This window comes from Acomys russatus, chromosome 28, assembly GCF_903995435.1.
Source record: "Acomys russatus chromosome 28, mAcoRus1.1, whole genome shotgun sequence".
In the NCBI taxonomy this organism is placed as follows: domain Eukaryota; kingdom Metazoa; phylum Chordata; class Mammalia; order Rodentia; family Muridae; genus Acomys; species Acomys russatus.
The window spans coordinates 19,987,433-20,002,774 of NC_067164.1; the positions used below are offsets into that span (position 1 = coordinate 19,987,433).

General features: G+C 42.3%; 1 protein-coding gene across 1 annotated transcript in view; it reads left to right on the forward strand.

Moving 5' to 3' along the window:
• Anxa3 (annexin A3) overlaps positions 1–12,647 on the forward strand; it is a 49,465-nt gene extending 36,818 nt beyond the window's left edge. Inside the window, exons 9-12 of the mRNA XM_051170264.1 lie at positions 717–812; positions 2,297–2,355; positions 5,108–5,230; positions 12,476–12,647. Of these exons, the coding sequence (XP_051026221.1) occupies positions 717–812; positions 2,297–2,355; positions 5,108–5,230; positions 12,476–12,535 (338 nt within the window). The 3' untranslated portion in view covers positions 12,536–12,647. The remainder of the gene's footprint in view (positions 1–716; positions 813–2,296; positions 2,356–5,107; positions 5,231–12,475) is intronic.
• The last annotated feature ends 2,695 nt before the right edge of the window (positions 12,648–15,342 follow it).

Consider the following 15,342-nt stretch of genomic DNA (forward strand, 5'->3'; position numbering starts at 1 on the left):
TGCCGAAAAATGTACTTGGCTTATGAAATCTTCTTGTACACCTGATGACATGGGTTTTACTTAAGTCAAATACTGATCAAGGTATTTGGATGCCTCCTGATGGGTATGGAGAGGGCCATCCTGCCTTAGAGAATGATTCTCCCTGCACAGGAAAATCCAAACCCTCCTAGATAGGGCTGGTGAAGTGGCTCTTCAGGTGAAGGCGCTTGCCACCGAGCCTGACCACCTGAGTTTGGTTTTTGAAATCCATGGGGTGGAAAGAGAGAACTCCGTAAGTTGTTCCCTCTGATCTCTATGCCAGCACGTGCGCGCACACACACATACACACACACACACACACACACACACACACACACACACACACACACGTCATAAAATTCATATTAAAAATGTCTTAAGAAGTCTTCTCAGTTAATATTGTATATGTGACACCTTATTTCCTAGCACCTGCCATAATTCTAAAATAGATAAGTTATTTGTCACAGAACATTTCAAGCTCTTTTAAACTGCTTCGAGCTGGGAGGGGAGAAGGGAAATAACAGAAGAAATGGTCTAAGGAATTCAGTCTTCATTGTGCTCAACTTTTGATGGCTGAGGTTCGGCGCTTGCTCGTTGACCTGCTACGTCGGACATTTGAAAATGTGAAATGTATTCAAGCGCAGCCCTCTGGGATGCTTTAAATATTTTTACGGTGCTTTTTTTTTTTTTTTTTTTAGCATTTGATGAGTACAGAAATATTAGCCAGAAGGACATTGAGGACAGCATTAAAGGAGAATTATCTGGGCATTTTGAGGACCTGCTGCTGGCCATAGGTAAGCCCTTGAGTATTAATAAATGGAACTATTTGTACTTCTCTGAAGTCCATGTCAAGGTGAGCTAATTAAAAGAATCCTGACTGGTCCATTTGTGTGCTTCTAAAGTCCCCAGCAGTCCATGGTACAAACAGTTGTCTCAACAAATAATGTTAAATAATACCTGGGGAAGTTATCTGCTTTTTAATCCATATTTGGCTTGTCATCATGTTTAGATTATACCCTCTCTGAGACGTGAAATATCACACTCTACTGGCATTTTTATTGAGCCAGGTTGAAACTAATCAACTCGGTACTCCACTGTATTTGGTTACCTCTGCAACATATCGGTGGCCTCCCAGATTGAATCCAAGGTCAGAGCTGTAGATCACTTTCTCTTTGGTTGGATGATTAAGTGCGATTCAGGCTAACCCCATTCCCATGTAGACATGTAAATCAATGAGTGGTCAGCGATGATGTCACACAGGCAATGAGGTCTCACAGTTTGTCTTCCCAGGCACTAGGAGAACATCTCAAGAGAAAGGTGAGATCAAAGCATGAGGCACTCAAAAATAGGGCTCTTAATCTCTTTAAAGAAGAGTTTAAAAATGTTAACACACACACACACACACACACACACACACACACACACTCTGTCTCTGTCTGTCTGTCTGTCTGTCTGTCTCTCTAGGCTACTTCTAGTTAGGGACACTGTAGAGCTGACTACACAGTTCTGCTGGGGATTGCCCAGACTCTGAATATTCACCACTGGGACGTCATTTCTAACATCCATTATAGTAATTCATAGCACCTGCAGTAAAGATCACCATAGCGGATCCCCATGGGTAACTTCCTCTTCCTGGACCTTGAGAGTCATCTCCCAAACCCGAATTCCCACCTCTGAAGAGTGACTCTAAGGTATGGTGCCTTAACTTTTATTTTTAAGCACTTCTGTGTGCTGGGCACTGTGCTTGACTTTTCACAAACATCAACTCATCTACACTTTGACAGTCCTTCAAAGCAGGTCCATCCCTCTTGGTGACACAGCCAATCTCACTAGCCTATCCTGAGCCAGTCTTTTTAAAGGGAAATCCACCTGGGAGGGTGGAGATTTGATTTTAAGCTGGTGTTCGGTACCCTTTTTTAATGGAACGAGCTATTTGTAGCCAAAGCTATTAATTGCTAGGCAGAGGCATTAGAGCTGACTGGTGGCTAAACCCATGGAATTATCAGAAGAAGATGAGGTGTCAGTGTGTCGATGAGTCAGAAACGTGGGTGTGTTTTCGGCACATAATTTTATTTTCCCCTTGGCTGAAGATAATTACCGTTCTGAAGTTCTGTGCAAATTTGACAACACAAGCCTTTGAAATCTAGGATTAGCAGCTTTTTGCTCATTGTAAGTAAAAGCCAGGAGTGATATTGACTCAGATTGTATTAAATGAAACTAACTATTACTTTGCTTCTTTATTATTTTTTTTTTTTTTAATAAATCAAACAATAAACAGTTCACTGCACGAGGAATACGCCGGCCTTTTTGGCAGAAAGACTTCACCGCGCTTTGAAGGTTGGTTTGGAGCTTTCATATTGTAACTCATAGAGAGCGTCCCTCACGGAGAAGGAAAATACTGTTTAATATTGATGAGATGTCATAGTTCTTTTCCACTTCAGTGAGTCTCTTTCTGAAGCTAAATTTTCTACTAATTTGCCTCGAAATATAATAAGTGTTGCCAGCCAGGGTAGAAGGAGCTGGTAACGTATTTGTTCAATCATTTCCGTCACTCGGTACGTGTAGGAAGTAGGACTTGTGGAATGCTACACTTCAAACAGCCCCCTGAAATGCATGATCTCTCAAGGAGCCTGAACCCAGCTGAGTCTGCAACCTGCGCAGGATGGAGACGGCGCATGCTCCGTGCAGGATACTGATGACGCATGCTCTATTCATGTCTTCAGTCCCTACGCGAGGAAATGCTTCCTCGGTTCTTTAGTGGGCATTTCCTGTGGCTGTAAAAGTAATGTCCAACTGAACATCTCACCTCACGCCACCGCCAATCCTGGCTCCTGTGTTCAGCCATCTCACAGGGTGGACCTAATCAGAACTGGCCTTATTCAGCTCTGGAAATTGAACTCCGCCTCCGAAGCCTTGTTACTTCCGCTTCAGCCACCTCCAGCTTCCTGCCATTCCTGGTTACCAATGCTCTTCCCACATTGGCATCTCTGTGTGTGTCTCTTTTATCTGTAGTGTTCCTCCGCTTGAGATGTGGCTGGCTTTTTCTCATCTTTTCAGGGCTCAGCTCAAATGTCTCCTGTTGACATAGGCCTGTAAGTGCCCATGATTACTTCCTGGGCCAAGGTCAACTGATGTGGCCGCGAGGAATTGAATCAGGCCAGTTGGACGATCCACAACAACACTGAGGCTGTGGCGGTTTTATTGAGAGCAATCAGGCTTCCTATACCCTTATCAGAAACAATATATTGACAGTTACCAGAATCAATACAATTGCAGGTATCAGGATACAATGAAGTTTGCAAGCTACACAGGGTATACCAGATCAATACCTGAGACCAATTGTCCTGTCAAGCTTTCATGCTGTTTTGACTTCTAAGGGAACATACAGAGACACACAAAGCAGCCTGAAGGCGTCTCTACTTGCACGAGTGCATCTGTTTCTCGGGAACTGGAAGGCACACAGTGCCTCAGGAGCCATGGACTCTACCCTGAAAAACCTATAATGCATGCCTCGCAAGACAGCTAGGTCTAGCCAACTCCATAGTTCCCTGCATAGCCCTCCCTCTACTGACTCTTTTTCCATTACCCTGTATTCTATTTCCCCATGTTTTCCCGCATTCTTTTACTATTTATTAAAATCATTAGATAGTTTGCTATCTCTGTCTAATAGAAACTAAACAGCAGGAAGACTAAATCTATTCACTTCCAGAGTAGAATGCCCGGGTACATAGTAGATGTTGACTGGCATTTGTTGGATACATTAATAAAGTAATTATTCACCTAGGAGCGACCTTGGAATACTTCACTCTCTTTCCCCGTTATTCCAACGGTACATCGTAATTTTGACCAGCCACCTGGAAACATCGCATGTAGTTTCCATGTTCTCTACCTGTGGCCATCACTCCAGATGACTCCATGGCCATCTCTTTGTGTTATTGCTGCGTGGCATCTGGGTGGGGCTCAGAGACTCTCCTCTTACTCCCTTGCTTCTCCCCTGAAACCTGCACTTCATATTGCAAGATGGACCATCTTTGAAAACAACCACGAATAAGACCTAATCTCAGCATTCTTAGTTTAGAATAGTGCAACAGTTCAGCTTTTGGAATGCAGTTACACTTTTATTTCATGGCTAGCAAGGTCCAGGATTTCCAGACGCATCATTTGTCAATGTTCATTGTTTACGTATCCTTAGATATGGCATCCTTCCCTGTCCTAAACTTTCATACAATTAATACACACAAATACACGCATGGGGGCGGGTGAGCATTCTAGTAGAGCATTCTTCACTTTCTGTAGGAACCCACCCTTCCTCCCTTGGTGTAGAATTTGTGTGTGCCTTGATGCCACTGCCCCACCACCATCTGGCATCTCACCGTGCCCAGCATGCCCCCAGCTGATTATTTGGGCTTCAGCCTATGTCACTCTCTTGGGCAGACCTTTCCTAGTCTTTAGCCTTTCCCAGGCTCTGCTAAAACTCACTTCTGTTGAGCCCAATATCTCCTATCTGTCAGACAAATTTGTAAATAACTCCTTATTTAATGATCTTATGAGTTCATTGAGAAGTTTGTATGTGTTTTGATCATGTGCACCCTCCCGCCCCCACATCTCCCCAGTTCCACTGTGCTTCCCTTTCCACCCAACTTTGTGTCTTTTTTTTTTTTCTTTCTGATCAAGATAAATTTGAGCTGCCTAAATAGTCTTGCATGTGTGGCCTTCCAGCGGAGTGTGGACAACTTATCAGGGGGCTGTGCTTTTAGGGAAAAAAAAAAAACTGACCCAGCAGCCAGTGACTGCCAATAGCTCTAAACCTCCTCTGTGCTAGGATTTGGTGTTGGACTTGTTTTCTAGCCTGTATCCTTTGTAGACTTGGAGGCCCATTAGGGGCATCTCCTCTTCATAGCTTGGTGATGGCTCACTACAGGGCCTCAACACATATTTCTTGAATAAATGAATGGTGGAGTTTGGTGCTAAAGGAATGAAGAGGAGCTACTGTGGCTGAATATTTTGTGCACTGTAATCTGACATTTATAACTGAATATCTGCATGTCATTGACTGACTGGTGAGGATTTCATGGCCCTTTCTTCCCAGGGTGCTGGGACTGATGAATTCACCCTGAACAGAATAATGGTTTCCAGATCAGAGATTGACCTTTTGGACATCCGACATGAGTTTAAGAAGCATTATGGCTACTCCTTATACTCAGCAATTCAAGTAAGTCTCCCCCAGAAACAGCAAGGCATAGCGTCCCTTTCTCTGCTGGCAATCTCTCTTTCGTGGTCCTTAAAACAGAGATAGGTCTGATTTAGATGTCTCTCTTCTTGTTACTGCGCTTTCTGAATTTAAAATAGTTACACCAAGACATTCAAGTGGGAACTGAGAACTAACAAGATGGCTCGGTGCTTAAGAGCACTCGTTGCTCTTGCAGAGGACTGGGGTTTTTTTTTTCCCAGTACCCACACGGCAGCTCACAACCATCTGCAACTCCAGTTCCAGAGGATCTGACACTTTTTCTGACCTCTGTGGGCAATTCATGCACATGGTGCACAAACTTATGTAGGCAAAACACCCACTACACATAAAATTAGAAAGAAATAAATCTAAAAAAAAAACATTTGTTAAAAATGGTGATTGTTTTCCATCTCTTAGATACTAAGAATATAACAGTGAGTCATCTTTTTAAAGCTTATTGGCCATAATTTTCTTGAAAAATACATGTGTAAATTGGTTGTCTATTTTTTTTTTTATATTGGTGTGCTTTTACAAAAATTACTTCAGCATTTATGGCAAAGTAAGGAAAGAGAAGTACATATTTTAAATTTTTCTTTAGTGAACTAGGCATGTTTGTCAGTATTAAACATTTATAGCGTGTGCAAGGCTGTAAGTTTGGCCCCTACCACAACAATAATAAATGTAATAATAATAATAATAATAATAATAATAATAATAATAGTAATAATAATGCCTTCTGTTGTACACAAAAGATGGCTGGTCCTGTAGCTTCAGTTTCTTTCATTGTAGTGTGAGGAAGGTCTCTCATGTTCAGCAGCTGTACATCATTCTAGTTTTACTCCAATCTCATCAACAGATGTTTACAGTTCTTGACTTCAAAATAATGCTGCCGTGTACATATTCAGTTTCATGGGGTACAAGTGTTGGGGGAGATGGGTAAATGGTTAAGACAGATAAAAATATGTTTTTTCTTGGCTCCCATTTCCTTGTTTTCATCAGAACCTCAGAATAGAGGGTTGTTTTCTACTCACAAATGACCCTTTGGTATTTTTATAGTCCGCAGGTGAGGGTTATAACTGAATGTACTGTCACGTCTTAAATGACATTTTTATTTATTTTTGCTGAGCTGTCTCTTTCTGTGTTTTGGGCTCATTCTTCTTTTGGGTTTCTATTGCTTTCTGTTAACTTCTAAGACATTTTATTACATAAAGCAGATTATCTTTTTAAAATCTCATTATGAATATTTTCCCATTAGTTTTTTTGTCTCAGCTAAAGGCATTTTTCCCAAGCAGAGCTTGTATGTGATGTGTAATTGAATGTATCAATCTTTATAGTTTCCTATTTTTTAAAATTCCCACTTTTCTGTCATTCTGGATGAGAATTTTTCTTAAATGTTTGCTATTCCTTTCTCTCTGTTTAAAGAGTGAACCCATGGCCACTGTTCTCAAGTCAGTGTACACAAATATATATGTAATAAATTAAGAATTATTAAGGAAGTCAGACTGGTAAAATTGATAAAATTGTTCAGAAAAAGAAACTTCTATACCATAAAAGCTTGAGTTTAACGTCATTGTGGAAATGGAAATAGACCAGCTGGCTAATAAATGCTAAGGAACCAGCCCCAGGCCTTTCTGACAGTATTCTGTTGGGTCTATTTTCTGTTTTGTTTTGCTTTGTTTCATTTCACTTTAGCCCCCAGATGATTTACAAAAGTCTGATAATTGAGAGAATTAATCTGGGGCCCTGAATCAATATGGGGACAGATGCTGAGTAAGAATACCCAACCCTCCCAGTCACCCAGTGTAGAGTCTGGGGCTGGCTACACAAGGCCTTCACAGGCTGCCTGACTTATTTACCTCTGAGTCTTTAGATACTCTACAAGCTATTAGGAAAATCAGCTTTGGAGATCCAGGTGGATACCTGCTGAGAAGCAGTGCCCAGGAGAGCTGGGACCAACAGGCCAGCAACCAGCAGCCCGGCAGGAAACACTGAGAGCCCCAAGCTGGCAGCACACACCCCAGGCCAGTTGCAGGATTATTGTATACAGATCCTGATTCTTGGCTACTATACCTCCAGCTGCTAGGACTCTAAATCCCTGGTCCCTAAGGAATGGATGCCTAGCCATGGCCACTGGGAATGCCTAGGCTAGGCCATGTTCTGGTGCCACATGGGGTAGTTGGAGTCTTTCTTTCTACCCATAATGCATCTGTAGCCACAACAGACATCCTTAACCAGACACAGACATTGGCCTGGGCATCTCTAACCACCTACCTTGGGAGTATTCCAGCCTCAGGACCTATAAATGATTTTTTTTTAAAGAAAGGAATGAATGTATTCACTTTAGCCAGCCAGCTAGATTTGCTCACTAAATTCTTTTGTGCTTTTAAAACCCGAGTCTTTGTTTTCTGCTAAACTTTGACGGAGAAAGATGCAAAGGTAAGTCAAAACCATAACTGATCTGAAAGAGCATCACCAGGCTCTGCCTAGAGCTTAGCATGGGTTCTATTTGAATTGATCCTGGCACATTACAATAGTTTCCGTCATCATAGGGAGACTCAATAACATTAGCCGCATTGTACTTGCTGAGGCAGAAAAGCAGACCCATACATCTTATAACAATTGTCAGTAACAAGGTTGACACACCAGGAGGGCTTTTGGTTCACCCTCAGCAAACCAGAAAATTAGATTGAGCTGTGGCTCTCCGTCCCGCAGTGCTCTGGGTAATGGGGGCTTATTGTATTAGGAAGCATTTAAGCTATTTGTAGTTTGATAAAAAGAAAGCTCCATCACTGCAAAGTCCAGCTTGTGATGTGATACGATATAGACCCCTTGCCTTCTCCCTCCCACACACATTCTCAGGTAATCTCACTCACGGTGTTTTGACTTACCAGTGGGATCTTTTTTTTTTTGTTTCTGAAACTCAGGAACTAGAATTCCATGTTATGTACATCCCGATCTTTGATTCTGTCATCCTCTCGTGGTTGATGATTGGTGAGGAGGAAAAGGAAAGGAAGAATATAGGTTAAAAAAAAAAAAAAAAAAAAAAAACAACTCATCTTTTCCTGACAAGACGACGATTCAGGGGTAGTGACGCATGCCTCCCATGCCTCCCATGCCTCCCATACTTTGGGAGTGGCTGAGGCAGGAGGATCTCTAGTTTAAGGATAGCCTATATTACATAGTTGAGGTCCTGCCTAAAAAAGATATTCATGGAAGTTTAGACGAGACTGAATTTTTCCTAGTCTTCCCTAGTCAGTAGTAAAAAGTGCTCCATAAAGGCCCTATAGTAACTACTTGAGTGATCTCATAGCATATAGTATAGGCTTCATATGAAGGTTTAAGGTAGGCATTAACATAGATAATAATTGGAATCTAGCCATGTCCTAAATGTGCAGTATGGAGGGTGGACATATAGAAACTGACAAAAAAAAGCTATGCTGAGATTAGAAAAGGAATATTTCTTAGAGGAATGGGTTTTGAGTTTTCCTATCAGACCAACAGCATGAAGTGGGTGCCTCCTCTGGAACTGTGCTGGTCAACAGGGTCCTAGGACGCATCCTAGAAAGAGACTCCTACAAAGAGACTCATGGTAAGAGTCCAGAGGAAAAGAAATCTTAGTTGCTTAATTAGAAAAATTGATCCTAGAGATTACTCAGGCATAACATAGTGAAATGAGTTCACCCAGAGTTCCAAAGTTGGGGGGGGGGGGCGGAATCTGTGCTGTTTTCATCTAATCACAAATATTTACTTGATGAATGCTATGTACCAGACTCAAGGCTGAAATTATAGGGAGAAAATGTTTTGCTCCTATGAAATTATAAATATGGTAAAAATCACTACTTAAATAAGAGACACGGTGCTTAAAGATCACCTAATGGGAAGACTTGATTGACAGCAAAGGCCCCTATCGAAAAATGATGGTTCTGATCTGGAAACTGAGTCGGCATAGCAAAGGGATGGTTGCATCTGTATGGAGCTAGTTGGGCATTCTTAGGAGGGAACTGCAAATGGAAAGATCTTGGGGTAGAAGAAACAATGAAAACAGGGTAGAGGGGCTAGGCCATGCAGGAAATCTCTAGCACATTGAAATAGTCCTGCCTTTAGCATCAGGGTTGTGAATTCAGTGAGAATGTCATTCAAGAGAGAACCTTGACTGTTAAAGATTCTGGTGACTGTGAAGAATGACTTAAACAGGGATTTGGAGAGATATGGAGTGATGAGTTAGGGGTTGTCGCAGGGATGGGAGGCTGTGACACAACCACAGTGGAGTACACATGAGTGGAGTGGGAGTCATACAAACACAGCAGAGACTCAAGAAATACTTAGGACTTGATAAGAGAAGTGAGGAAAAGTTCAAGGATGGCATCCAGGATTCTACCTCGGGAAGTAGCAAGAAGTTCCATTTTCCACAAGAGGGTGAGAGAAGAGGGCCTCTTCTTTGGGAAAGTGTGAGGAAGTTCCTGGTCTTGCATGTCTTGGGTTTGGAATGTACTAAGAGTCAGTACCTGAAAAAGTCAGTGCAGCTGTTGCTACTGTGGGTAGATTGTGAGTGTGGTAGGTACCTTCTGTTGCTGTTATAAATACTCTGAGTGAAATAACTTCAGGAATCAGACATGGTGGCACATGCATTTAGTTCTAGCACTCAGGGGCAGAGATAAGCAGATCTCTGTGAGTTTGAGGGAAGTTTCATCTACATAGCAAGTTTCAGGTCACCAGGAGCTACACAATGAGTCAGTCTTTCTCTCTCTCTCTCTCTCTCTCTCTCTCTCTCTCTCTCTCTCTCTCTCTCTTTCAAATAAATAAATAAATAATAAACATTCTAGCTAACTAATTAACTTAAGAGATAAAGAGTTTTGACCCAGGGAGGGTGCCTAAACAAACTGTTGTACCAACCAAGGATAATGCATACAGTAAACCATGCCAATGGACAGATCATTCTCCATGGTTGTGGGGAGGGGAGGGACTGCTTCTGACATGAATTCTGGTGCCCCTGATTTGATCATTTCCCCTTGGTGTGCACAGAAGAAGGGGAAGTAGGCTGTCTGGATGAGATCTGATAAGCTGTGGTCATATGGTGGGGGAGGAGGTCCCCTTCTGTCAGAGGTGTAGGAGAGGGGAATAGGGCAGAAGAAGGAGGGAGGGAGAGTGGGAATGGAAAGATACAAGCGAAGGGATAACAATCAGGATGTGATCTGAATAAATTATAATAAATTTTTTTTAAATTTAAGTTCACTTTTGACTTACTGTTTAAGAAAAAAGGAATACATCGTTGTAGTGACAATTCTGAAGACAATTGGTGTCTTTTAAAAACACAGACATAAGAGTGTGTTTTCACTTTAATTCCAGGTATGAGGATGTGGACTGCTTTGAACTGTCCACAGCAGCTGCCTATGATTTGCCCTCATGCTCTAGCAGAGCCACGGTTTTGCTGGCTGCAGATAGTTTCTACAACTGTATGATGTTTGGGAAAAAAAGCTAGAATCAATATTGCTCTACTAACTTTAAATTTTCTGTACATTAATAATAAAGGAGCAAACAACAGCAACCAAAAATACTGGGTTATAGGGGGAAAAAAAACCTGTGAAATTAAATCTGTCTATATACTATAAGGATGTGTTAACATCAGAATGGAAGTCAGCAAAAGTTTTGCGTTGGAGATGCAGACTTGCTTGTATTTCCACGGGAAGTGATCAAAACTGATAAAGATTAAAATTGAGCCGAGAGGTTTCCTGAAAACCCTGGCCACTAACCAGAAAAGCACTTATTTCATTGAAAATGTCTCTGTTTCTAATTTTCCACCTCACATAACACAATTAATGGCTTAAAACAGAAGGGAGAAATATAGTGGCAATTCTGGAATTTTAGGTTCTTTTTTAAAAATATTGAAATATAAGAATGTTCATTGTTTTATTTGTGTGTTTGTTTTAATCCCAGGTATGCTCTGGACTGTCCAAAGACCCTGACTATGATTTGCCTCATGCTTTAGCATAGCCATTGTTTTGCCAGCTGCAGATAATTTCTGGCATCGTGTGACATTCGGAATTCTAGGAACTCTTCCCAGGGTATATAAATGCTAGGGCCCCAAGAGTCAGGGTGGGTGGTTGTTGGTCACTCAGGGAGGTTGTAGTTTGTTAGTAGCCACGCTCAAAGAAGAAACAAAAGGAAAGAAATCAAATCCAGGGATCTCTCTATCTATATTTCCCCCTCTATTCTTTGTCTTCTACTTAGTGATAGAGGGTGAGACCGGGGTGGGGGCAAAGGTGGGAAAAAGAAGAATATACAAAGCAGCAAAGACACATGACGGCATGGGAGACATGGCACCCGGCGGTGGGAGGTTGGTAGAGGCGCAGAAAGCTGACTGATCACTATCATCTGCGCTCAGAAAGCAGGAAGAGAATAACAAGTGAGGCCATGCTGGACAAAAACTAAAGTAAACTACAAGTGTTTATTGCTTCCTCTGGTAAGAAGGAGCCTAATGCATCTGATCAGCTTAAGGGACTTCCTGAAGGTACTTTGAGTTGTTTCCCTTCCCACATAAGGAGCTTCCCTGCAGGATAGGATTTTTGAATCTCTTCGGAAACTGATATAACAGGAATGGTGGGGGGGGGGGCAGGCTCTCTGATTTGAGGGCACTTTTCTTTAGCCTCTGCAATTGTCACATTGGGATTAGGAGATTAGGACAGTTCATATTCTACTGCATGGAACGTTTGCAAGAGTTGCAATGCAATAGTTAATACAAGATAAACTTTTCCTTTGAGCTTTTTATATTGGAAATTCCACTCAGGGTCTTACGCGTGTTGAGCACACATAGACCACCGAGTGACACCCCCAGTTCCCCCGTGATAAATGTTTGAATTGCAAATAGGAGTGTCAGTTAACATTGATTCTTATTAAGCTACAGTTTTTAGAGGTTTGTTTTTTTTTTAAGCAGTTAATATGTGATGTCATGTAAGTTTTGAAATCTCGTACTCTTTAAAGCCCTCGTTGAAATTCAGTTACACTACTGCATGAGGGTTTAAACATTGTGCAATGCAGAGAACACACTAGGCTGGCGCACAACTGTACTCACGTGTGAAAGAATGAAGACCCTGCGGTGTGCTGTACTGAAGGGTGCGGTTCACAGGTCTCCTGCCCAAGTGACCCCCGTGGCACCGTGGGGTCCGAGTCACCTCCAATCCCCTCACTATTTATGGTGTGTTTTTTCTCTGTTGGTCCTGTTCTCTGCAGTCAGATACTTCTGGAGATTACAGAGCCGTGCTCTTGAAGATCTGTGGAGAAGATGATTGAAGAAGATGGTTTCCAAAGGCTGCCTGCCCTGACAGCGGACCTCCTCAACAGCTCTGCTTACTGCTTTCATACCAGTGTCCCAAAGTGCAAGCAAATGCAAGACAGCGACTGCCTGCCTAAGAGGCACCCTCAACGTTCCATGGAACAGCAAAAACGAACTGATTTTTGTTATAGAGCAATTCATTTGTAGTGTAGAGGTTTATAAGGGAGATCCAACCTACAACTAAACACCCACTAACGATCTTCTATTTTTCTTAGGAAGCTGGAATCTGTGTCGTTCAAAAGCATTAAATATAAACCAGGACATTAAAAAACAGTTGCCTTTGCTAAATATAAATTGTGTATTTGTTTTCAGTAGCTATCAACACTGTATGTTGCCTCCTGCCAACTAATAATTTCCAAAGACACTTGTTGTAAATGCTGTTGCTGCTTCTATTGACTACTTTATTCTGCGCTCTAAAAAACTAATAATGAAGTGGCACGGTGGTGCACACCTACAATCCCAACACTTAGGGGGTGCCGACAGGAGGCTCAATGGTTTGGGGTCACCATTGTGAAGGTGCAGGGGGTGTAAACAAGTCCACTAACGGTTAGTGTGTGGTTGAAGCTTGGGCTCAGGGATGGAGAATGGTGTCCTAAGCATATTTGCCAGGGAAATGAGCTAATGCTGTCCCTATTGATGTTCAGCACAGGCAGGATCCGGGCAGGGAAAACAGAAGGCTTGCTGGTGGATACTTACAGCAGTCCTTGGGAACCTAAGAAACGGATTCATGTCTGCCAGAATGAGCCACTTGCCTCTCTCTCCTTCCTCTGGTGGATGAGGCACCAGGCTCACTGCTAACATGGACCTATGGTGCATGCCAGTGCTAACCTTCAGGCTTCCCCAGTCAGTACCAGGCTGCTCCAGTTCATAGATCCCTCTTTCACCTCTAGCTACTATTTTTCTCTATAATCCATTAGATTTTTTTTCCTACTCTCATTCTTCTTTCTCCTCCCAAGAACAGTAGCCATGACCTTTGACAGTTCTGCCCTTCTCTTCTCTGCCCCAGAGATGTAGCCATGGCTATTTTGGAATTTCCCAAAGGCCTCATGCTATCCTCTCTCATGTCTATAATAAAAACCCTTCTTTCCGCCCATGTATTAGTGATTTTTGTCAGCTCTCTGTGCCTTTACTTAGAATTCCCCCCACCCCCAAGGTTTCAGGACCATATGTAAGCGAAGACACAGTGAAGAAATCATGGAAATAGTCCCCATGAATGGAGAGAAGTCTTTTATTAGTAGTAAGAGAGTGAATAGCCAGAAATACTGTAGGAGTCCAGGGCAGAGAGAGAAAGAAGCAGACTGGCCACGGCCAGGATTAGAGAAGTGTGGGCATGGAAAAATAATGTGGGTTATAAGGTGCACACGGAACTGAGGGAGGAAAGTCTGTGAACTAAGGCAGGCTAGATGTTCAAAGAGGAGGAGGAGGTGAGAAAAGCCGAGATGCTAGTGTGGGCTTTGAAATGCTTAATGGGTACATGTGGCTAGGGACTCAAGGAGCCTGGAGGGCATCATGGGTTTTTGATATGTAACCACAGGTATATGCCATGGGAAGTGGCCCTTTCTGGAAGGCTTATAGAAGGAATCTCTTGTGTCTGTATTCATGCATTGCCTGTCAAAAGCTAGTGGCCTATCGCTGAGGCAGGAAATAGGAGGTGGGACATCTGCAAGACAGAGAGGGTTCTGAGATAGAGCAAGGTACAACAGTTTCAGCCGGCAAGATGTGAAGAGTACAGACACATGATACCTGAGCAGAGGTAACCAGCCACACAGCCCAACGTAGATTACAATAAGTTTCAAGCCAGTCAGAGAAGCTAGGCCTTTATGGCCTAGGCATTTTAAAGCAATATTTTGAGTCTCATGAGATTTTAATCTGGGAACTTGGGGCTGGGAGGAAAAAAACACTGCAACACAGGTTCCTAAGGAATGCTTGGACCTAACATCCACAAGATTGTTTTATAATGAAATGAAATATTTAAAAGAGTATTCATGGAAATGGAGAGATGATTTATCAGTTAAGAGTGTTTCTTTCTCTTCCAATGAACCTGAATTCAGCTCCCAGTACTTCTATCAGGCAGCTCATCACCACCTGAATCTCCAACTCCAGAAGGGTTGGGCCCTCGAGGGCACCTGGATTCAAGTGAACACATCCCCACACAAACATGTAATTAAAAATAATGAAAATAAATCTTGAAGACAAAATGAATAGGTATTCAGTACATTAGCAGAACATAACCCTCAATAAATGTTATTTTAAGCCATGGTCAGTGGTTCATACTTACAGCTATCAATTTTAAGTTATAAAATTTTTTATTTAAATGTTTTCATATAATATGTTTTGATCATGTTTCTCTCCCCCAAGTCTTCCCAAATCCTCCCCACCTCCCTACCCACTTTATGCTCTTTCTTCCTCTTTTTCATTAAACAAAATCAAAGCAAGAATCCAAAAACGAAAACAAAGCAGCATGAAATGAAAATCAAAACAAGCAGAAGACAAGTTAGAAAAGAAATGTCAAAACAAAAGGAAGCGAAATGTTTATGAGAGAGAGAGAGGGAGAGAGAGACAGACAGACAGACAGAGAGACAGACAGACACAGACAGAGACAGAGGCAGAGAGACACACAGAGAGAGGGGGGACCATTGAGTCACTGAGTTTGTTGTGTATTGGCACCTGCTCCTGGGCATGGACACTGTCCTGAAGTATGACTGACATACACACTGAGACTCCATTCAAGAGAAGTGGCTTTCCCTCTCTCTGCAGGTGTCAA